The sequence below is a fragment of the Arvicanthis niloticus genome, chromosome 2 (genome assembly GCF_011762505.2).
Source record: "Arvicanthis niloticus isolate mArvNil1 chromosome 2, mArvNil1.pat.X, whole genome shotgun sequence".
In the NCBI taxonomy this organism is placed as follows: Eukaryota; Metazoa; Chordata; class Mammalia; order Rodentia; family Muridae; genus Arvicanthis; species Arvicanthis niloticus.
In genome coordinates, this window is record NC_047659.1 from 38,341,161 (window position 1) to 38,365,356 (window position 24,196).

Sequence of the window (24,196 nt, forward strand, 5' to 3'; positions counted from 1 at the left end):
ATTATGCCTAGTTGTAGGATACCATAGACACTTAGCAGAAAGACCCTGGGCACCCAAATATTTTTAAAAATTTAAAATAAAAAGAACATGATTTAAATAAATTTGTTGTGTACGGGGATATACCTCCCCTTTTTTATCTTATGAAAATATTGTTTTAAAGTTCCATTAAATTGTTGATAAAAATTCTCAAATGCTTGACTGCAATAGCCAGTTTTATTATCTGATTTTTTATTTAATTATTGGATATTTTATAGATTTACATTTCAGATATTATCCCCTTTCACCATCCCCCCAAGAAACCCCTTATCCTATCCCCCCTCCTCTTACTTCTATGAGGTTGTACCCCTACCCATTCCCGTCTCTCCACTCCCTAATTACTCTACAATGGGGCATCAAGGCTTCACGAGACCAAGGCCCTCCTCTCCCACTGATGCCCAACAACAAGGCCATCCACAACTACATATACAGCTGGATCCAAGGGTCCCTCCATGAGTGTTCCCAGGGTGGTTTAGACCCTGGGAGCTCTGGTTGGTTGGTATTCTATCTCTCCTTATGGGGTCGCAGCCCCTTCAAATCCTTCAGTCTTCTTATAACTCCTCCGTTTGGGGCCCCATGATCAGTTCAATAGTTAGCCGTGAGCATCTGTTTCTGTATATCTCAGGCTCTGGCATAGCATCTCAGGAGACAGGTATATCATCCACTTGTCAGCATGCACTTCTTGGCATCTACAACAGTGTTTGCATTTGGTGACTGTACATGGAATAGATCTGCAGGTGGGGCATTCTCCAGAGAGTCCCTCCTCCAGTCTCTGCTTCACATTTTGTCTCCTTGCTTGCTCCCATGAGTATTTTGTTACCCCTTCTAAGAAGGACTGAAGAATCTACACTTTGGTCTTCCTTCTTCTTGAGCTTCATGTAGTCTGTGAGTTGTATCTTGGGTTTTGTGAGATTTGGGGCTAATATCCACTTATCAATGAGTGCAGACCATGTGTGTTCTTTTGTGGTTGGTTTGCCTCACTCAGGATTGTATTTTCTAGTTCCATCCATTTGCCTAAGAATTCAGGAAGTCCTTGTTTTTAATAGCAGAATAGTATTCCATTGTGTAAATATACCACATTTTCTGTATTCATTTCTCTGTTGAAGGACATCTGTTTTATTTCCAGCTTCTGCCTACTATAAATAAGGCGGCTGTGAACATAGTGGAGCATGTGTCCTTGTTATCTTTTGGGTATATGCCCAGGAGTGGTGTAGCTGGGTCCTTAGGTAATACTATGTCCAATTTTCAGAGGAACTACTCTGGAAAGACTGCTTTCCAGAGTGGTTGTACCAGCTTATAATCCCACCAACAATGGAGGAGTGTTCCTCTTTCTCCACATCCTTGCCAGCATCTGCTATTACCTTCTTAGCCATTCTGACTGGTGTAAGGTGGAATCTCAGGGTTGTTTTGATTATCATTTCCCTGATGATTAAGGATGTTGAACATTTCTTCAGGTGCTTTTCAAACATTCAAGTTTCCTCAGTTGAGAATTCTTTCTTTAGCTCTGTGTCACATTTTAAATAGGGTTATTTGATGGTCTGAAGTTGAATTCCTTGTGTTTTTTTTATACATTGAATATTAGCCCTCTATCAGATGTAGGATTGGTAACGATCTTTTCCCAATTTGTTGGTTGCCATTTTGTCCTATTGACAGTGTCCTTTGCCTTACAGAAGCTTTGCAATTTTATGAGGTCCTATTTGTCAATTCTTGAGCTTAGAGCATAAGCCATTGGTGTTCTGTTCAGGAACTTTTTTCCTGTGCCCATGTGTTCGAGGCTTTTCCCCACTTTCTCTTCGATTAGTTTCAGTGTATCTGGTTTTATACAGAGGTCCTTGATCCACTTGGACTTGAGCTTTGTACAAGGAGGTAACAATGGATTGATTTGCCTTCTTCAACATGCTGACCTCCAGTTGAAACAGCACCATATGTTGAAAATGCTGTCTTTTTTTCCCCACTGGATGGTTTTAGCTCCTTTGTCAAAGATCAAATGACCATAAGTGTGTGGTTTCATTTCTGGGTCTTCAATTCTATTCTATTGATCTTCCTGCCTGTCTCTGTACCAATACCATGAAGTTTTTATCACTATTGCTCTGTAGTACAGCTTGAGATCGAGGATAGTGATTTCTCCAGAAGTTCTTTTATTGTTGAGAAGAGTTTTCACTATCCTGTTTTTTGTTGTTGTTATTCCAAATGAATTTTCAAATTGCTCTTTCTAACTCTTAAGGAATTGAGTTGGAATTTTTATGAGTATTGCATTGAATCTGTAGATTGCTTTCAGCAAGATGGCCATTTTTACTATATTAACATTGCCAACACATGAGCATGGAAAAATCTTTCTATCTTCTGAGACCTTCTTTGACTTCTTTCTTAAGGGATTTGAAGTTCTTGTCATACAGATCTATCACTTGCTTGGTTAGATTCACACCAAGGTATTTTATATTATTTGTGACTATTGTGGAGGGTATCATTTCCCTAATTTCTTTCTCAGCCTGTTTATCCTTTGAGTAAAGAAAGGCTACTGATTTGATTTTTGAAAGGCTATTGAGTTGATTTTATGTTCAGCCACTTTAATGAAGTTGTTTATCAAGTTTACGAGCTCTTTGGCTGAAGTTTTGGGAGTCACTATCATATCAACTGCAGATAGTGAAATTTGACTTCTTCCTTTCCAATTTGTATCCCTTTGACCTCTTTTTGTTGCCTAATTGCTCTGGCTAGGACTTCTACTTGAGTAGGTAGGGAGAGAGTGGGCAGCCTTGTCTAGTCCCAGATTTTAGTGGGATACGTCAAGTTTCTCTCCATTTAGTTTGATGTTGGCTACTGGTATGCTATATATTGCTTTTTACTATGTTTAGGTATAGGACTTGGATTTCTGATCTTTGCAAGACTTTTACCATGAAGGGGTGTTGAATTTTGTCAAATGCTTTCTCAGCATCAAGTGAGATGATGATATTTTTCTTTTTCTTTTGAGTTTGTTTATATAGTGGATTACGTTGACAGATTTTCTCATATTGAATCATTCCTGCATTCCTGGGAGAAAGCCTATTTGATCATGATGGATGATTGGTTTGATGTGTTCTTGGATTCAGTTTGTAAGAATTTTATTGAGAATTTTTGCATCGATATTCATAAAAAGAGATTGGTCTGAAGTTCTCTTTCTTTGTTGGGTCTTTGTGTGGTTTGGGTTTGAGTGTAATTGTGGCTTCATAGAATGAATTATGTAGTGTTCCTTCTGTTTTTATTTTGTGGAATATAATTGAAAGAGAATTGGTATTACATCTTCTTTGAACATCTGATAGAATTCTGCACTAAGACCATCTGATCCTGGGCTTTTTTGGTGGGTAGACTTTTATGACTGCTTCTATTTCTTTCGAGGTTATGGGACTGTTTAGATGGTTTATCTGAGCCTGATTTAACTTTGGTAACTGGTATCTGTTTAGAAAATTGTCCATTTCATGCAGATTTTTCCAGTTTTGTTGAGTATAGGCTTTTGTAGTAGGATCTGGTAAATTTTTTAATTTCCTCAGTTTCTGTTGTTCTGTCTCCCTTTTAGTTCTGATTTTATTAATTTTGATTTGGTCTCTGTGCCCTCTGTTAGTCTGGCTAAGGGTTTATATATCTTGTTGATTTTCTCAAAGAACCAGCTCCTGGCTTGGTTGATATTTTGTATAGTTTTTTCTGTTTCTACTTGGTTGATTTCAGCCCTGAGTTATTAAGATTATTTCTTGCCCATCTCCGTAGTTTTCTCTCCTGAAGCTCTGAAATCTTGACACCTGACTTACTAAATTCCCACTACAGGTCACTGCCACACCAGCCTCATGCTTTCAAATTTCCATGGCTTTTTGGGATGCACTTCTTGCAAACCCACACTTTGCCACTGTACTTTTTTCTCTGAAACCCAATTGAGCCACTGCATGAAGGAAAACCACACAACCTTAGTTCAGAATCAATGGTTACTCAATTGTTAGGCACACCAACTAACATCCTAATTTATAAGCCATTCTAATTTAAATCTTCTAGTAGCAGATTCAGGTGGATGGATCTACCACCTAAAGCAGGGTCTCCGACTACCTACATTTTTGCCTCCATGCTCCCATCCTCCAGCCTGCTCTTCTCTATTTTTCAGCCATCCTTGTGTCCAACCCAGAAGTCCCACATACTCCCCCAGTGATTGGTTTCTTTATTCACTAGAAAGGTCACATGAAGTCCTGAGTACATGATTCACTCCTTATCCCAGACAGCCCCTCTTGGGGAAGCTGAATTAGCATCAAAATACAAACAGCACCAGGGCTATCCACCTCAGAGTTTTCAAAATTACATGTGATCATCTTTATTTAGCAGCAGAAAAGTATTATAAGACCATCTCCACAAGACTGTGGCATGACTTTTGCTCTTTTATGTTTATAACTCTGATAATGGAATAAAAGTGCACACATCCCTTTTAAGTGGCAGAATCTTCTGTCCTCTCTAGGTTACAGGAGACATGTTCCTGGTTGGCATGAAGGGAGGACTGGTAGATGAGGTAACTGTGCTGTGAATTACTGAATTACTTGAAATAAATCTCTTTCATTTACTGCCAAGAAGCACTCCTTTGTGAGATTGGGTTTTAGTTATAAGATTATAATATAATTATAACATTTCTTCATTCACTTTCCTCCCTCTAAATCAGTGGTTCTGCACCTTCCTAATGCTGCAAACTCTTAATACAATTCCCCACATTGTGTTGACCCCCAACCATAAAATTGTTTCATTGCTACTTTGTACGCTTCTGTTTTGAATCATAATGTAAACATCAAGTTAAGAACCACTGCTCTAAACCTTTTTATATATACCTCCTTGCTCTCTTTCAAATTCAGGACCTCATTTTTCTCCATTTAATGTTATTGCACATGTATATGCATATGCACATATATTCTTAAATACAATACACTGAATATATATATATATATATATATATATATATATATATATATATGTTTTCAGGGATTCCATTTGTTATTGGATAACCACTTATTTATACTTGGAAACTACTGTTATTTCTCTCTCTCTTAGCATTTCTTAGCTGCCTGTAGTTCTTTGTGTAGGTTTGAGGCCTCATGGACTTTCCCCCTTCCATGTTGCATATTCATTGGTGGCATCTGTTCATGTTTTGCTAGTCACGTTAGTAAGACTGTATGAATAGTTTCTGATGTCATTAGTAGACATAATCTCACAGATTTTGTCTTTTATGATCTTACCCCCTTCTATCCAACAATGTTCCCTGAGCCTTAGGTGCATGAGTGTTTGTAGATGGATCCATTAGGACTGGACTCCACAGCTTTGCATTTTGAGTGGTTGTGACTTTCTGTAGTGGCTTCCCTCTGTTCCAAAGAAAAGTTTCCTCAAATGAGGCATGAAAATTATACTTATCTGTGGATCTAAGGACAAATGCTTCAACTGTTTGTAAGAAGTGGTTGTTTACTAAATAGTGGGTGTAGGTTCCCCTCCAAGAGCTATGATTTCACTCCACTAGTACTGATTAGTTGGCTAAGTTTCCAGTACCAAGCACAGTTTTTCTCCTTTTGAGAAAGTCTTAATTCTAATTCAAAAGCTCTTGGTTACTGCCAATGTATGCATGACACTAGTACACTTGTAGGGTTATTGTCTATTAGAATCATTGCTTTCAACCTTTATAATAGAAATGAGAATTGAAATTTAAATCTATTTTTTGTCTTGAGTACCACATCATTCTTAGAATTTTCCACTTTGTAGATCATATAATGATCCTTCGATTTAGAAATATAAATTTCCAAGTCTCAGAGAGCTAAGAAGTGGCAGAAGGAATATTAGGAACATCTTTCACTCTGTCAGAGTTAAGCACATAGAATGTCAACATGCTCTAATAAAATGACTTGAATAATGTGCTCACTCTAAATGACCAGAATGTGTTGCTCTGTTCATCCATAAAGAATAAAAGATATTATCTGGTTAATTATTAGCATCTTCTGTTAATGCTAGCTAGGACTCATATTTATTGCTATACTTTTAGAGTCTTAAGCATGGCACAGCTGTTTGAAGTTTATAGAGACATTTGATGAACAATCAAAATAAACATTTAAGAGAAAGGTAGGTACATTTTAACTGAGATGCAATATTTCACAGAAAACAGAATGCAGTTATTGGAGATTTAAATTTTAGTGAGTTTTAAAGTGACACAAGTGGCTTTGGTTTTCTTGCCATTGTTCATCTAACAGTAATTTGGGTTAATTAATTAATCTATCCAATTTTTCAAATGCAATTTAATTCTAATAAATAATTGGCATATACTTTTCACTGCTTCTTTCTCTTGTTAGTATTTATGTGGGAGTAGTAACTTTCTACTCTAATAGTAAAAATAAAAATGAAATTTTTATTATTTTTGACAAGTAAAACTTGAGCAAAGTTTTAGATATAGAAGATATATATATATATATATATATATATGGAGAATAAACAGACCACGAATTTCAATAGGAAAATGAGGCAATTATATTATAATCTCAAAAATCAAAGAAAGTGTTGAGAGAAAAAAATAATTAGAGCCATTAGACATTGGGTTTGATAGTTTCTTTCTCCCTTAAGAATTGCTTTACAGAAGATATTTCCTAGTTCTGTTTCAACTCTCTTAAAAGCAGAAGCTTGACCTGGGGGGTATCTTGCCTTCTTCAAAACCATAATTGTGGAGCTATGGAGATTCTTTGTATTTGACAAAATCAAAGAGTAAAACTTCCTAAAAAATGTTAAGCTGAGTTAGTGTTAAATAATATATGCAGTGTTAGTTTCTGTAGAAAATATCTGTTGTTAAATGGCAAAAAAAAAAAAATTGCTCCACGTATTTTAATACAAGTAAGGTACATTTTCATCATCTTAATCCTCAAAGAATTCATGAAACACCTATTTAATGTTATTTAGTAAAAAGAGAATTCAATGTGCTAATCATGGGTCAAAACAGATCCAGACAGACTGAGGGGATGAAAACAATCTGCTCAGAGGGTAACCATATACAAAATTTCATCTATTTGGCCTATGGATTATATATTTTATTTTTTGTATTATCCATCAGATGGACTTCATGATTTAAGACACTTATTTGCTTAGGTTTACTATTATAATAAATGTCAACAGAGTTTATTTGAAAACTGAAACAAATTGTGGCCCAGTAGATCATTAACTGTAATGAAACATTTTGTAACTTAACCATATACTCATGGCTAAAAGTTGTTTAACAGGATGTACAATGTTATAAACCTCTTTATTTATATATTTAAATGATGAAATTGGATTGAAACACAAAAAACAAAGTAATACTTACATGATATGTATTATTTTTTTAATACAGTCTTCTTAAAAATTCTCTTAAGTGCATCTTAATGCTTTTGGCATAATTCTGGAGTTGGCATAAAGCACTGGATCTTAAAATGTGTGGTATTCTTAGTAACTTGGTATTTGTAACTTGTAGCCTTCTTTTATGGAAAGTACCTTATTTCTTTTCCCACAATTTTCAAAAAACCTATAGGTACATCAAACCATCCATGCATGTATCTTACATTTGATCATTTTTAGCTATTAAACTGCTTAGAACTTTCAAGACTCCATTCTTTTCTAACAGAAACAAGCACTCAACTTGAAGTACTTATTATAAATGAAAAAAATGTATCATGTGGATTTGTATTTAAAATGTCATTTTATATAGTACATAGATATGTGGATCATAATCAAGAACTAAAAAACAGACTTACGTGTGGCTAGCTGGTTTTTGAAAATATGCAAAAGTTATAAAATGAAAGAAGGAACTATTGATGCTCAAAAACATAAAAATAAATTAAAAAAATGTGTAGAAGTCACAACAAATTTTTTCACAAAGAATTTGTATGGCATATATATGCAAAATAGTATACATATATATGTGTGTGCATTATATAAACATTCATACAAATTTATTATTTTTTTTTCGAGACAGGGTTTCTCTGTGTAGTCCTGGCTATCCTGGAACGCACTCTGTAGAACAGACTGGTCTCAAACTCAGAAATCCGCCTGCCTCTGCCTCCCAAGTGCTGGGATTAAAGGCATGTGCCACCACCACCCGGCTACAAATTTATATTTAATGATTACATTTAAAAATTAAAATATAAAAATCGGGAGGTCTCAGAACACACCAGGTTCTATTACATGCATGGATGGCTTGAGTCAATCATGGTTTCTGTAAATGTTATGGTAGGAGATAGAGGACATAGACACACACACACACACACACACACACACACGAACACAAAAATATATCCATCTCTATCTCTATCTCACATGCACACGCACAGAAATATATATACATATATATTTCTCTCTCTCTCTCTCTCTCTCTCTCTCTCTCTCTGTGAGTGTGTGTGTGTGTGTGTGTGACAGATGCGTGGCAAATGGCTTAAAAATATTCACCATCATTAATACTTAGGGAAAGGTAAATTAAATATTCAGTGACATGTCACTATATAACCACTAAAACAGTTAACATAAAACATTGGCAAATAAAAGATGCTGTTAAAAATATAGAGCAACTAGACTTCTCATACTTTCCACCTGTGAGTGTAATTGCTAGAAAAACACTGTAAAACACTGTGGTAGTTTTTATACAATTAAGCTCATATTTAATATTTAACACAGCGGTTGTACTCTTAGGCATTTTGTTACATATAAATGAAAACTCTTGTTTGCACCTAAATTTCTACATGAATTCTACATAGAAGGTTTGTTTGTAATCAAAAACCATATGAACAGTACAGTCCCTTAAATAAACACTGTTTATTCATCCATACAAAGAATATTACTCAGCAGAAAAATGGAATAAAGTATTGAAACATGCAACAATGTTGATGAGTCTCAAGTGAAAACCAGCCAAGTGTAAAAACTTTCCAACTTCATTGTTATGTATTCTTGAAATGACACAACAGCAGTCTAGTGATTGTCAGAGCACAGAGACTAAGCGAAGGTTGAGAATATAAAAATGTGGCACAGGGATTCATTCTGTGATTCTGGAGCAGGTCTGAACCTTTTCTGTGACAGAAATGACATGAATCCACAGGAAGGATAAAAACACACAAATCATATATTTTACCAGTATTCTCAAACATGTCACACACACAGGCACACACACAGGCATACACACTTACACACCATAAAAAAAAGGGGGGGGGGAACTGTGGATTGTAAGAGAAAGAGAAGGGAAGGAGAAAATTATGTAACTTTATTATCTCAAAAGAATAAAAAAACATTAATTAAAAATTTTACTTTAAAAAATGACCCAATAATATACAAGCATAGTCACCTATTTTCACTGGTATCTATAAGTATTTTTGTTGGATATTTTGTTTATTTACATTTCAAATGTCATCCCTTTACCCATTTCCCCACCCCAAAGCCCCCATCCCATCTCCCCTCCCCCTTTTTGCTTTTGTACCATTTTAATTGCATGCAAATATTAAAGGTCAGTTGTAGGTTGAGGAACTAGCCATACAATAGATGCAAATAATCAAAGAACAAGCCAGACAATAAACACAAATAGTCAAAAAACAAGCAAGACAATAAACAAAGGCCTGTGATCACTCCCATGATCACTGTTTCTAAGGGCTTATCAGGATGACCAATATATCTGAGCCTAGTTCCCTTTTCTAGCCCAAAGACATTTTCATGTCTGAAGCCTATTTCCTTGTTTTAGCCTAAGATTTAGATTCCTGCCTGAAGTTACTTCTTTGTTCTAGCCTAAGGTCAGATTCCTGCCTGAAATTACTTCTTTGTTCTAGCCTAAGATTTAGATTCCTGCCTGAAGCCCATTTCCTTGTCCTTGGCCAATGTCAGATTCCTGCCAAGTAGCCCATTTCCTTGTCCTTGACCCATGTCAGATTCCTGGCAAGCAGCCCCCAAAGCTCTCCACATTTCCCCCTTTTTTATTTTTATATACAAAACTGAGCATGTCTTTGGTCATTCTGACAAGAATGCCTTCCTTACCTGTTATGAAATTTGCATTATCAAAAGCAGTGCACTTATGTCTTAGGTTGGTAAGGCTCTGTGCAGAATCTTACCAGTCTTTAGATTGCCACCCTGTTAAATTAATAACTCAGTTTCAAGTCATGTACTTTGGCTGTCAACATGTTGATGTTGTTAAAGCCAGGCTTTCACACAATGGGCAGGAATAAATGTATTCCCAGGACAAAGAGGCTAGCTTGATCAAGCTATATATGCTATTCTTGAAGCTTGACAAAAATGGAAATACAGACCTCAAGCCATGGGTAATTTTATCAGCATTATCTATAGCATCAAAGCTCAGCAGAGCAGCATTCTTTAAATTCATAATCTCACTATGCAAAGTTAAAACATCCAGAAAGGTGTTAGACTTATGCCAGACACCCTGCAAGTGTCTTTAAACTTTTTCCTAATTATAATGACTATCATTGTAAATTTTAGAACACAACTCGATTGATATTTTGCATGACACTCAAGATGGTTCCTTACTCTTAAACTCTGAACCTTCTTCCAATAATTTGAATAGGATAAAGAGCATCAATTTGATGTTCCAAATGCCTATCTAAATCCTCTTGAATACTCAACACATTAGTAACCTTTTTTTTTTTTTGGCTAAATGATTAACAAAAGTAGTTGTCTTACCTTTTTGTGTCAAAGCAATTACAGAAGCAATGGTGCTAGCAATTAATGTAATTAAAGCTTTTATACCAGCCATAATCAAGCCCACTACCCTTTTGCTTTTGCTTAAAGCCTAAGTCTCTTCTTTCAGTACTAAGTATTGTTTTAAATGGAGTTTGATTATATTATATAGAAATAACAACCTCTATTTTAAAAATGAATTTGAGTTATACTTTATAAACTTTTTATTGTTTAATTAGTACAGTTATAATCAAGTAATTAAAAAACTGTATGTGTGATAGAAAAAAAAAACTACAGCTTCCAAAACCATAAGTCACAATATTTTATGTGGAAGAAACATCCGTTTTCCCACAGAAACTATTAAACCTCCGTATAATCCAATGTCTTTAAATCTAACATGAAAATTGTGCCAGCCCATGTATTGCTGAAGTTGTCATAGTCTTCCTCTTCTCCTTCCCCCTCTTCTTTCTTCTCCAGTCCTTTCTTTGTTACTTCCTTCCTCCTCTCTCCCCTTCCTTCTTTCTCCTATTGTTTGAAAACCACATTAAATGTGAGTAGCATACAAAATAACATGAGATTTAATAAAAGCTGTTTTGTTACTAAGAATCATTTTTATCTTGCACAATTGACAGTTTAAAAACATATAAATAGTATAAAAAGGAAAGGGATCAGAGCATTTTTCATGATGAGATTGTTTTTAGTCATGGTTGAAAATTAAACATATCAATTTTTGTTGTTGCTTTGAATTTTCTGCTATAGGTTTATATTAACATATAAATTTCAGGCTGAAAATTGGCCAAAATGAAACTGGGGAGATTTACAGTGCTAAGCAGAGAAAATGAAGTTAAAGCAAGTTGGATTTAAAAAGACTGTTGGCCAGGAGGTCTCATCAATTTATTAACATGCTGATTTGTTTCATGTTTACTCATATGAAAAACACCAAGAGCATTTGTATAGACTTTACCTTGGTAACACTTTAGTTTATGTGTATGTTGCAAATAAAGTTCAGATTTCTTATTCTCAACTATGTCAAGGGACATTCTTTAATAGAATCTGTCTCACATAGACTACTAAGGAAGCAATTTTTGTGATTTTACCACTTAGTGTGATTGTGGCTTTTCACTTGTGTGGGCATGTGTACACACACACACACACACACTGATTATATAGTATATGTCATATATATATAATACATATTATTTCTTGCTATATATATAATATATATATTTCTTGCTATATATATATATATATATATATATATATATATATATATATATATATATATATCAAGAAATAATAATTAAGTGTCTAAAAATCATCATATTCATTTTTACTTGACCTGGTCCATATGTTTGTTGTTATAGACTTTGGTACAAGAACAGTCTTTGTCTTGGAAATTATTGGTTCCTATCTCATAGAAAAAGAATGATCAGGGTAGTCACATTTTGGCAGTTAAGTGCTGCCAAGTCCTGGGAGTGATACACATAATGTATTCTATGAACTCATGGACTAGAATAAGTTATATTCACATGGACTCATATAATTTAAAGGATACCAACTACTAATGTCCCATTCTCCCCAAACAACCAACCCTAATAATCATCAGTTGGGTATGAGGTATTAAGGATCTGTAAAGGGCAAAAAAATTTTAAGAATCACTCATATAAAAAAAATTAAAGAAGAGTTTGGGATATAGCACAGCTGGTAAAGCACTTGCCAAGTAACATTAAGACCGTCTGAGTTCAATCCCCAACACTCAAATAAAAAGCTAGACAGACTAGTATGTGCCTATAATTCCAGCTCTGGACAGGCAGAAACGGGAGAATCCCTTAGACTTACAGGCCTGGCAGTTTAGCCCCATCAGTGAATACCAAATCCAAATGTGAGATTCTGTGCATATCAATACATACACACACACACACACACACATGCACATACACTAATAGAAAGAACTCTTTAGCTGGGTGGGTTTGTCTACACCTAAAGTTTCAGCACTTGGGAAGTAGCGGGAAGGAAGGCTATCGTGGGCTGCATTTTGGAACCCTTTCTTCTGCTATAACTCCCACAGCCTTCTCTGCCAGCTACAATAAGCATCAAAGCAAACCAAGGGTCAACATCATAGAATTAAAAAAAAATACAATTAAACAAGGAAATAGAAAAACCATGTTGACAAAGCATTCTTTGAAGAGATATTGTCAATGATTGATTTGGTGATGAAATGTGAGCTTTGATTCCTTGTGAGATCTCTATAAGCATAACTTTCCCCACTGTGTATAATGATACCCTGAAGAGTATTTTGCTTCTTGAACATTAGAACAGATCCATGACTTTCTTGACACTCATTTTGACTCTGTACTTTCTAACAAACTCTTGGTTACTATCTGCTAATACATTTGATTCTTTGTCTAGTTTCTCACATGGGTTTACTTCCATTGAAGTTGAGTCTTTTATTACATAAACAGCAATACCAGATAGGGGGCTCTCTCTCTCTCTCTCTCTCTCTCTCTCTCTCTCTCTCTCTGTGTGTGTGTATTTCCATTTGGAAAGAGGAAATATGGCCAAAAGTGATAAGGACAGAGTTTTGAGAAATAGAGTAGGAAAGGCTATTTAGGTTATAGTTCATCAAAGTGCTGGAATTAAACAGGTCCTCTGTTAAGACTAGAGATCAAGCCCCTAAATCATTGAATGGTTGATGCCAGAGTAGTAAAATCATTGACTTTCCTTATCTTTCCTATTTGTCTTAATTACAAAAGGTTGCACACATTGCTGAGTGTTTCTTTACACTAAGAAGGCAGTGGTTTCCACTTGGATTCAGAGTTCTTGTTTCATTCTTGGCCAGACTACCCATGGAATCATGTCCAAGACCAATTTTTGTGTATCCAGGTCTTACCACTGACTGTCATGAATAGCTTTCTTCCATGCAAAAATAACAAGAATTTTCCCTACAAAATAAGTGCCAAATTGCATAAGTATCCTAAAGATGTATTGGAGAAATTGTCATCTAAAATCTGAAATTTAAGAGTTTCAACTACAAAGAAAAAATTAAATATTCTTTCACCATTTTTTTTATCCAGCTACAAATGTTTTTCCACAAAGGAAAATTTTTTTTTTTAATTAGTACTACAATAGTGACCACTGGCAAATTTTCATTAAAAACATTTCTGCAAGGCTAGATAAATTAATGAAAACTAAATCTTTGTTTTTACTAATCTATTACACTAAAAATGCTTATTTAATAGAATTTAAAGAGAAAGTAACTGAGTAAAATGGATTACCTTTTTCTTATTTCCCCAAACCCATGGAAACAAGTATCAATTTGGAGACTTTTCTTTTTATAACTTTTTTATGATATGGAATAATTCTTCAACATTGGAGTACTTAATATATTTACAAGAGTATCTATTTATATAGGTGGTTGAAATTTGAAGAAGATGTGGAAGACGGAGGAGAAAGATGGAGTAAACCCTACGTGGCCACGCTTTCATTACATAGCTTGTTTGAGTTAAGAAGCTGCATTCTGAATGGAACTGTGCTACTGGACATGCATGCCAACACTTTAGAAGAAATTGCAGGTAAGCCATTTGTTAACTTGGTCTATTTAATACTGACAAGTTCATTTGACTTTTATTATTCTTTTTCCTGACAATTCCATATATGTATGAACAGTGAAAAACAAGTTCTCATGGTCTGTGTAAGGAACATTAAAATAATTTTCTTCTATCGCTTTATTTTAAATAAAATAAATTGAATATGAAATAAACCTCATCTCACTCCTAAATAATGATCTGTAACAGGAGAATAGTCAAATCTCCAAGAATATTTACTATTTTCATGAGCATATTTAGACCACACACATAGAAACTAATCTTTACATAGTTAAAGATTTCCCCTAAGGAATTTGTTTATCTGAATTAAGTGACTGAATTAGCTTTGATAATTGATTAGTTAGAGTAAGTTTTGTAGTTGCTCTATGCCAAGTTTCGCAGGCATACAACACTGACCCCAAAACACACCTTTAATCATTTCATTTCCCTTTCTTAAAGAATGTGATTTCTAATGTTTTCATTAGGAAGTTACTCTGAGCAGGAAATGTCTAGTAAGTTAACTTTTTATAGATTTAATTGCCTATTTTCCTATCTCTGGTGCCTTTCTTTTGCTCAGCTCAGTAGACTAAGGGACAGCAAGCTGTGTTCAATCTAGTTTTTCACAATTATGCTTTCTGAATCTATTCTTTCAATGAACATAGTTCAGTAGGCCCAATACCCCAAATAGCTTTTTATTCTTCTTTGTGATTCTCTGGTCAGTCTGTGTCTTTTGTTTGACTCAAAGTAGTCCCACTTGAATGTTCTATTTTCAGTGTAGACCAGCTTGTACAGTATCATTCAGGATATAACAGTAGTTTAGAGCTAATAGTATACAGAAATTACAGGTTCTGGACATAATTGTGTTGACTACTTTTGCCTCATTTCCTTTTTAGTTGTAAATAAAAGATTTATTAATTGCAACTTGAGTTTAATATAAAAGATACTTACTTCAGCCTTCATTAAAATTTCATTAAAATACCTTATTTTCTTTTCTGTTTATTCATGTTATGATCATGTAATTTATTATATTTGATAACTATATATGCTTTATATATTTAAGTCTTCTAAACTTTGCAGTTTGTTCTTATCTACCATTTTATCTTATTGTTATAGCAGTATTTAACTGTAAGATGGAGGCTATTTTCTCCTATTAAAAACAGATGTATAGAACTAATGTCTTAAAGGTGATATTTGCAGATAAGAAAATAATTTCTTTGAATTAACCTGTAATCATAAAGTCGGTTTTGCTCATGATTATGATGTTTTAAAGACTAGTAATTTTTCCAATCATCAATTATTTCTCTATTTTAGGAAATCAAAAGCTAGGTACATATGTAATAGCTAGTGCCTGTTTTCTAAAAAAAAAAAAAAAAAAAAAAATATTTGTTTGTTCTTAAGGATTCCAAAGCTGACATTTCTGGAATGTATAAAATCTGTAGAATTAGTGCTTTCTGGACATTTCTTTGTAAAGGAGCCAGATATTGTTTTGGAGTGGTAAAATATTTTATGTCATTATTTTTCTGTTTTGTTTTTTTTTCATCAGATTTTTGATATTTTTTTTAACAGACTCTCATAATTCCTTAAAGAGATTTTGTTAGATTTAGTAGCAGAAAATCCCATTTGTATCTGGCAGGTCTGTCAAGAATTTCTGGTATAATTAAAGTAGGATTTTCTTTTGGATGAAGTTAATTTAAAACATATCTATTTCCCCATGTTTTAGGGAACTCAATAAATCTAATCTCTATCCCTCAGAATATTACTTAACCTTTTCAAATCCACAAATCTCTAGGTATAAAATTTCTTACCATGATTTATTCTAATGCAGAGATTAATTATGTTGAAAGTGTTTCCTACTTACATTCATATACATTGTAGACAATTTATGGTCTGTGCTAATCTCTTTAAAACTCAGCATTATAGAGATTAAAAATGGAAATATTCTCTTTGAAGTGTGAATACTTTACCCTGATTCTGTCAATGAAAGTTAGAAAGAAATTAAAATCAAGCTAAAGTTAGTATCATGGACAAATAATCAATCATAGTTCACAACTCATTGAAGCAACTTTTGTCACTTTAACTTTTTTACTGAAGAATAAATTTAATAGCCTGTTTCACAGAATACAAACTTAAGACTGGTATGAGAATGCATTATTTGAAATCAGGTTCATGCCAGGGGTGATGGCATCCACCTTTAATCTAAGTGTAGGCAGTCAGGTTTCTGTGAGTTTGAGGCCAACCTGGCCTACACAGTAAGTTCCAGGCCAGCCAGAGATGCATGCTGATACCCTGTTAAAAACAAAACAAAGCCATAAAACCAGGTTAATATTATGGTAACCCTTAGTGTACAAGATTAAGTGTTCTGCTTTGTATGCAGTTAGTGTTGGCAGCCAAGAAGAACCTATCACTTCATATTTTTTTACTCCTGCATCTTCTCTTTGAAAGTTAAGGCCATGAGTTTTTAGAGCATTTGCATGGGAAATTTGAAGAAGGCAGAGATTTATATAGTTTTTGCAAAACGTATGGCTTCTTAGGATAGTTTGTGATCATGATGAGTTGATTATACTAAAGCAATTACCTAAGTATGATGAAAAAAATGACTCTTCCGTCTTCAAGCCTTTTTACACAGCACTGATAGGCTTTGTAGAGTGCTTGAAGTCAGAACAATGTGCTCTATTTATCTTTTTCCTTCTTGCTTCTTTTCTTAACAAGATCTTGGCATAGGGCTTTGGCAAGCTCACTATGTTAGGCACCATTGCCTGCTGAGTTGTGAAGGCTCGACTTTGGGCCTAAAGCCACCATGGCTCATTATTCCTTTCTACGTTTCTAGTTAATACTGATAAGTGTGATTGTGGTGAAGAGAACAATGTGGGTGATGACTGAGTCATGTCCGTACCTTCGGTGCTTAAGCTTCACACCAGTATGCTTTATTCTTAAACAAGAAGATTAGCCTTCCTTGTTCACTAATGCAGTCTGTAATGTGCTCGTGCCTTAGATGTGTGGACTGTGTTTCTGTGGCTACTGTGCAGATGAGTACTTTTTAAACCCTATTTACTTTCTCTATGTATTTGTCTGAAATACATGTCTTATCTCTATGTAAGTATAAAGGTAGACATTAGGGGAATTTGTAGTGCTTCTGTGATTGTGGCTCAGGAGAATTTTAGTAATAATATTAAATATATGGTTTTTATATGATCAGTTTAGGTTCTGTTTAGCATACTGAATAGGGGAGTCTTAATATCCTATTTCTGTATCTTCCTTGAAATTTTCTTATATTAGTGTTTTAATAACTTTCTTATAATGTCTATTTTATGTAAATACATACTTTATATACATTTGTGGTCACAGCAAATTTTCAAAGTAGCATAATAGGATGACAGTTCTTCAGTTCCTTTATTTTTTTAATTCAAAGATGTCATAATTACTGATCTCCAAAGAACTGAAATATGAATTTACATTTCATCGTTCAATGCAATGGATGACTTCTAAGTACTCTGCATGCATCGTTGCCAACTCCCAAATACTCATTTTTAACTCTTTCTCATTGTGAACAGAAAGTGACAGAGCAAATTATATTCCTTGTTTTAACTATGGCCCGCTGCCTAGTCTTGTAGGCCTTTTAAGCTGTGATTTGGGACACTTCACATGACTGAAAATGAAAAAAGAAAAAGCTTTTATAGTATAAAAATTGTATCAAACTCAAATTTCAGTAATCTTTAGGAAGCTTTAATGTAGTTCAAAGGCAGAGTTGGGTAAGTTGTGACAGAAATCATTTATTATCTGGCTCATGGCAGGAAAATTGAGGCTAATTAATTCAATTTTTGTTCTGTCCAAAAAGCTGTAGGAATCCCATCTCTGCTGACAGTGATTGGTTCATGTCAGTCACAAGTAGAATTTTTCGATGCCAGGTGAAAAATGAACCTCTTATAAAAGAAAGTGACAAAAGCTAATTTATTACCTACTGGATAAGAACAAAGATATTTCCTGTTACTCCTGGCAGCCACATTATATAAAGGAAACGAGACTGTGCCCAAAGTGCACCTTCTCAAGAGGAAGCATAGAGCATCACAGAGAAATGGAATGAAGAGCAGCCTCATTTTGAGTTTTCTCCTCTGCAAGCCAGTCATATGAGTCAGTTTAACTAAGTTGATTTGCACTTTCTGTTATTGACAAACCCAACTTAATATCTAGTTGATACTGTTATAACTATAAACTGCAGAATATTGAAGACTTCACAGATTTCAGAGAAATCTACTTAATGAAAATTGCAAAGAAAACCATCTACTGGGAAGCTACTTGCTGATTGGCCTCAGCTTGCTCATCAGTGCTTTAAGGGTCTTAGATTATTATTCCAGCTGCAAATACAATGCTTACATTGTTATTCCCACCATTCAAGTGATAATACTGCACTTAGCTTTGCAAGGTCACACAGCTAGAATGTTACCAAGTGATCCAAGCTCATCTCCATCGTCCATTTCCTTTTCGTGCAAACAGAACACTGAGTTTTATAAGGGGGAAGTTTGCTAATGCTGATGCCTGCAGTGTACTGAATATGTCATCAGGAGACAGTTCACTGGGATCTGCCTTATATAATTTGTACTCCCCCAAAACAAAGTTAATGTTTGACATTCTGAAAGCAGACTAGTAATACTGATGCTCGGTGCAGTGATATTATATTATTAAGAAACTTCAATGGCCCTTACCTGTTATTTAATTGACTGGCACGCTTGATACTATGAATGACAAATATCGGTGTACTCAGTTTAATTTTCTGAAATCTTTCCTTCTACATTTAAAAGTTATAGTTCTTTGTTATCAAAAAAGTTCTAAGGGTACTGTTGGAGAAAGAGATGAATTTGTAACAACTGAAATGCTTGTTTACTCTGTAAATGGTGGGGGATAGAGAGCTGGATAGCTCCTAGCACCACTTAGAACATCAAAAAAAAATTATTCTTCACCAGAAAGTCATTAAAAAACACCTTAAAATATAATGTATAATGTCAAGTGTGTGGCTCGTGCACATCTATAATTTGTGTTCTTGGGTGGTTGAGAAATTTGTAATGTAAGTTTGAAGTTCACCTGGGTTGCAAAGAGGGACTCAGTTTAGTTAGGGTGATTTGCATTTTCTGTTACTGAAAAGTGTAAACCGAACTTTGTAACTAGTTGATACTGTTATAAACTTTGAGTGTAAGAAGATTCCACAAATTTAAAAAAAAAAAAAAAAAAAAAACCTATGCTCTATATAATGGAAATGGTGTGTGTGTGTATGTGAGAGAGAGAGAGAGAGAGAGAGAGACAGAGACAGAGATAGACACAGAGAGACAAAGACAGACAGAGACAGGGATACAGACTATAATGCAACTTTATTATGATCATATGAATCCATTTGATAAATAACATAAGTTTTTGCTTAATACATTGAATATGTTTAGAAAAATAAGTTATTGTTAAAATTAAGTGATTTATAATAAAAATTCACATTTCCTTGTAGCAGTCCTATAAAAGATAAACTTTTATTTAAAACATCTTCCATTGAATTTGTCAAAGGAATTGCTTCCTGTTTTAATATGATTAATACTCAGAGTCTCCATTTTAAACAGAAAAGCTGTGCTCCTTATCTTTTTCCTGTCTTCAGATATGGTCCTTGACCAGCAGGTCAGCTCAGGCCAGCTGAATGAAGATGTACGCCACAGGGTCCATGAGGCACTGATGAAGCAGCATCACCACCAGAATCAGAAAAAACTCACTAACAGGATTCCTATCGTCCGATCTTTTGCTGATATTGGCAAGAAACAATCAGAACCAAATTCCATGGATAAAAATGGTAAGTGCTCCCTTGTATTTACTATTAGGACCATGAAGTATTACATTCTTTCTAAATACTTAAACCTTTTATTTGAAACTGTTTATTGAAATTAATATTGTCTTAATAGAATTATTTCATTGTGTGTGTGTATATATATATGTGTGTGTGTGTGTGTATACATATATATGTGTGTGTGTATACATATATATGTGTGTGTGTGTGTGTATTGGTCTTATTTTATCATCAAATTGTAGACATCTTATCAAAAATTGTTTTTAGAAAGGCTCATAAAAAGAGTACAATAATCCATTTCTAATTCCAACTTACGGATCCAAACATCAATCCTAAATGGAACATATCTTGTACCTTGACCCAAAAGTCTAAGCCTCTTCTTTCTCACAGTTGAGAAGAGTAATGAGATAGTTTATGTTGTGGTGGCCTTTAATTAAATCATCTATTTTTTGTAGAAAAAGTTTTTCCCATCTTGGTCATGGTCAACAGATTTCATTACCAACAATAAAATGATGCAGCAGTGGCTAATGTGGCCCTGCCCATCTGAAGCCTCCTTTCTGCCCCTGAGCAGAGATTTACTTTTTTAATTTTATGTATATGATTACACGGATGCTGTCTCCCATTACAGATGGTAGTGAGCTATCATGTGGTTGCTGGGAATTGAACTCAGCACCTCTGGAAGAGCAGTCAGTGTTCTTAACCACTGAGCCATCTCTCCAGCTCCTGAGCACAGTGCTCTTTACACTGCAGCATTTCAGTGTACAGGGAGCCTCATCATCATCTTCACACAACAGCACACTTGAGCAATATTATTGTCTAGTAACCCTGCTTTTTTGCTTTCTCCTTGAATGTCTTTCACCATTTACATTAAAAAGTTGCTTCAAATTTTGTCATAGCTTCATAAAGGAAAATGAAGTTACCATAAAGATAATATGAATTTCTTAGTCTTGTATCTGCTGTAAGTACTTTTCAATTCCAAAAGACGAAAATTACTGGCTGGAATATAGCCCAGTCAGTAAAATGTTGCCTAGTATTCTCAGTGTTCCTTGTTTTATCTGCAGCACCAAGGAAATGGGACATTGTGATACGGTCATACTTTTAATTCCAGAATTTAGGTAGAAGTTGCAGACAGTTAAGGTCAACCTCAAGTACATAGAATGTTCATGATCAACCTAGGAATAAGATATTGATTTTAAAAATTAAATAAAAGATGAAAATATTTTCAAATGATTTATTAGAAAACCTGACCTTCACAAATTGAGCACAGTAACATGAATTGACAGAACAGAATATTTCTGTGATTTTTCTTCCCTTTTCAAAAGTTTCAGACATACTTTACAAATATATGAAGGTAAGTTTTCTTTAGACTTTGTATTGTGAGGGAGTTTTCATACTACTGAGTCAAATGTACACAAGCAAAAGAAATACTTCAATGAATATTTTAATTGTTTTAGAGTATCTTAAAGTTATTAAGTACATTAAGTCTCAGGATTTAATGTTGAATAGTAATGAATGATATATTTCTAATTAATAAGTTGTGTTTGAAGTGTTTGTTTTCTATTTAGGTACTAGGAAAGAAGTGAATCTTGAATTAAAAATCCCTGTGACTTTGTATACAGAGTTCTCCCTTTTCATTTACTTATTACTTGGGTCCCTACTCTGTTACCCTTTGATATTCTGTAATCTTTTCTGCTGTTGCTTCATGTTTTTATATTGATTATATGTCTGTATGAGAATGTATTATCTATTTATTACATACTATAAAGCCAACAAAGGCAGCTGAGAGTTTTGTTTGTAATTTTTAATAATTTAAAGGCACAAAAATGAAACATAGAAGCTGTCCTTGAATAAAGCATCGATATTACACAGAACCATGTTTATGGATATATATATATATATAAAATGTTCATTGAAAGGGTCACATGCATGCCATGGCTTATATCCACTTAGTAGATCCTACCGACTATTCTAAAGATGTGGCGCTAATGTTGAGACAAATATATATTTAAATTTAATATAAATTTCTATAATAAATATAAATTTAAATATATATTTAAATTAATTCATATTCAAAATTATAATTTTATTTAAAACATATACATATGAATGTGAAATTGAAGATTTTATAATTCAAGATATAAATGTAGTGGTTCATTTTTTAAAGGGAAACTTGAGAACAGTTTTAATAGATTTTAAGAGAAAAACCCCTGGGCGGATAAATGGTACCTCTGGCAGCTGCCTAGAGCCAGAGAATAGAAGAGAAGGGAAAGCTCTTCTGTGAAGTTATTCTTGCTTTCATGGTGCTAATGCTTTTTTGTTGGCCAAGGTTAAGAAAACCAATCTAGATATTTAGTCATTTTTATGGGAGATTTAATTTTGCTTGATTCTTAAAAATCTTATTAAAATAACCCATGTTTTAATTTCTCAAGAATTTTGGAAAATTTTTGGTCAAATAAACTGTCTCAATTTCATTACTTTTTGGAACTCAGACAATAACATATAGACCAAAATGTGTTTCTTAAAACAGTTAATCATCATACATGATGCAATTTCTATATTTTTTACTTCAGTTTTCTCTGAAAATAATGTTTGTATTTGACATTTTTGATACATTTTAGGGAAAGGAAAGAGGTGTGGAATTTACTGACTTGACCCTGTGTGGTCGTGTGCAGCCTATACTCACAGCTGATGTTTGAAACTTCCATTACATTTAAGGAGAGAAGACAGACTTACAGCTGTGAATCACTTAAATCTATATGCAGATGCATGTAGAGACAGTGTTTCCAGAGTACTTTTGTTTTATCTGTGAAACAGCTTAGTTTTTCAAAAATTTCTGAGTAATTCTGTTGCCACCTGTACAGTCAACCTTTATATGAACACATACAAATCTTTCCAGGGCATGTGCTAGGGTAATAGAAACTTGGAAGCACTTATAATAGGATTCATATATCCAATTAAGTATTGTTGTGCGGCATTCTGTCAGCGGTGGTTTCTAAGCCTAGGCTTCTAACACCTCCTCATGACTCTGTTTTGCTTCCTCACACACTTTACATAATTATGTGTTCTGAGAAGTCTGAAAATATGTATAGATTTCAGCAATTTAGAAGTAAGTCTCCTACCCACAAGTGAAAAAAGTGTGAAAGACCTTTACTACTAAGGTTCTCAATCTACTTATGGACTCTATAAACTGACAAACTTGAGATAAACAAAGAAATTGGAACTCAAAGCATAAATATAGAATTGACATTCTGTTTCAAAACATGGATTAGAGACTTAATTTTTATGGTGCAATAGTAAAAAGGGATGCAATGGACTCCTATCATCCAAAGGCATAAATGTAATATTCTTTTTATTTAAAAAACACTCTTGAGCAAAACATTTTACTTTTTTAACACTATAAAGTTAAAATTGATAGAGGGTTTTCTAAAAAAAAAAAAAAAAAAAACTTGACAATAGAACAAGTTTTCTTTAAAAGAAGCAAAGATATAGAAACAAGTTATGTACCCCCTGTCTAACGTGTTTTTGTTTTAGGATCAAAAATTTGAAATGTCCTCAAAAATGAAGTGATATTTACATAAAGAAGTCTAAGAAACATTTAGAATGAAATTTCTGTTTTCTTAATTGAATGCTTTTGGGAGTGTTACCTTGGTTGTTCTCTCAAGGGTTAACCATCCAGATACTGCATTTCAAATGCAGGTTTTCTTCGTTTTATACGTTACATTAAAAAAAAAAGTGTATTTTCCCCTTTCTTTTCCTGGCCCACGTTTTCTGTCTGTTACTTTTCCTTACTGATTTATAATATTTTTTTTCAATCTCACCTACAAATACTCTGATGTATATATGTATATGTTACATAAAAATGTAAATTTTTTTGGTATTCTGCACATTATCCTCAGGGTTAAGATGCAGGATGCTATGGATTCACCGTGCATTTTTAATGCCACCATGCTGTGTTTAACTTTCACTTTTCATTAAGCATCAAAACTGTGAGAATTAAATGACTGATTCTGATGTTTCAATAGAAAGTGACAGTTACATTTGGCAAACAATGGTAAAAAATAATAGAAAATAGTATTTACGTTGACATTAAAACCCT

General features: G+C 34.0%; 1 protein-coding gene across 10 annotated transcripts in view; it reads left to right on the forward strand.

The window, feature by feature from the left end:
* Positions 1 to 24,196, forward strand: part of Slc4a10 (solute carrier family 4 member 10) — a 261,097-nt gene that overhangs the window by 152,299 nt on the left and 84,602 nt on the right. For all 10 annotated transcript variants that reach the window (XM_034496614.2, XM_034496622.2, XM_034496618.2 and 7 more), the window contains exons 5-6: positions 14,113 to 14,273; positions 19,918 to 20,106. In XM_034496614.2, the coding sequence (XP_034352505.1) occupies positions 14,113 to 14,273; positions 19,918 to 20,106 (350 nt within the window). The remainder of the gene's footprint in view (positions 1 to 14,112; positions 14,274 to 19,917; positions 20,107 to 24,196) is intronic.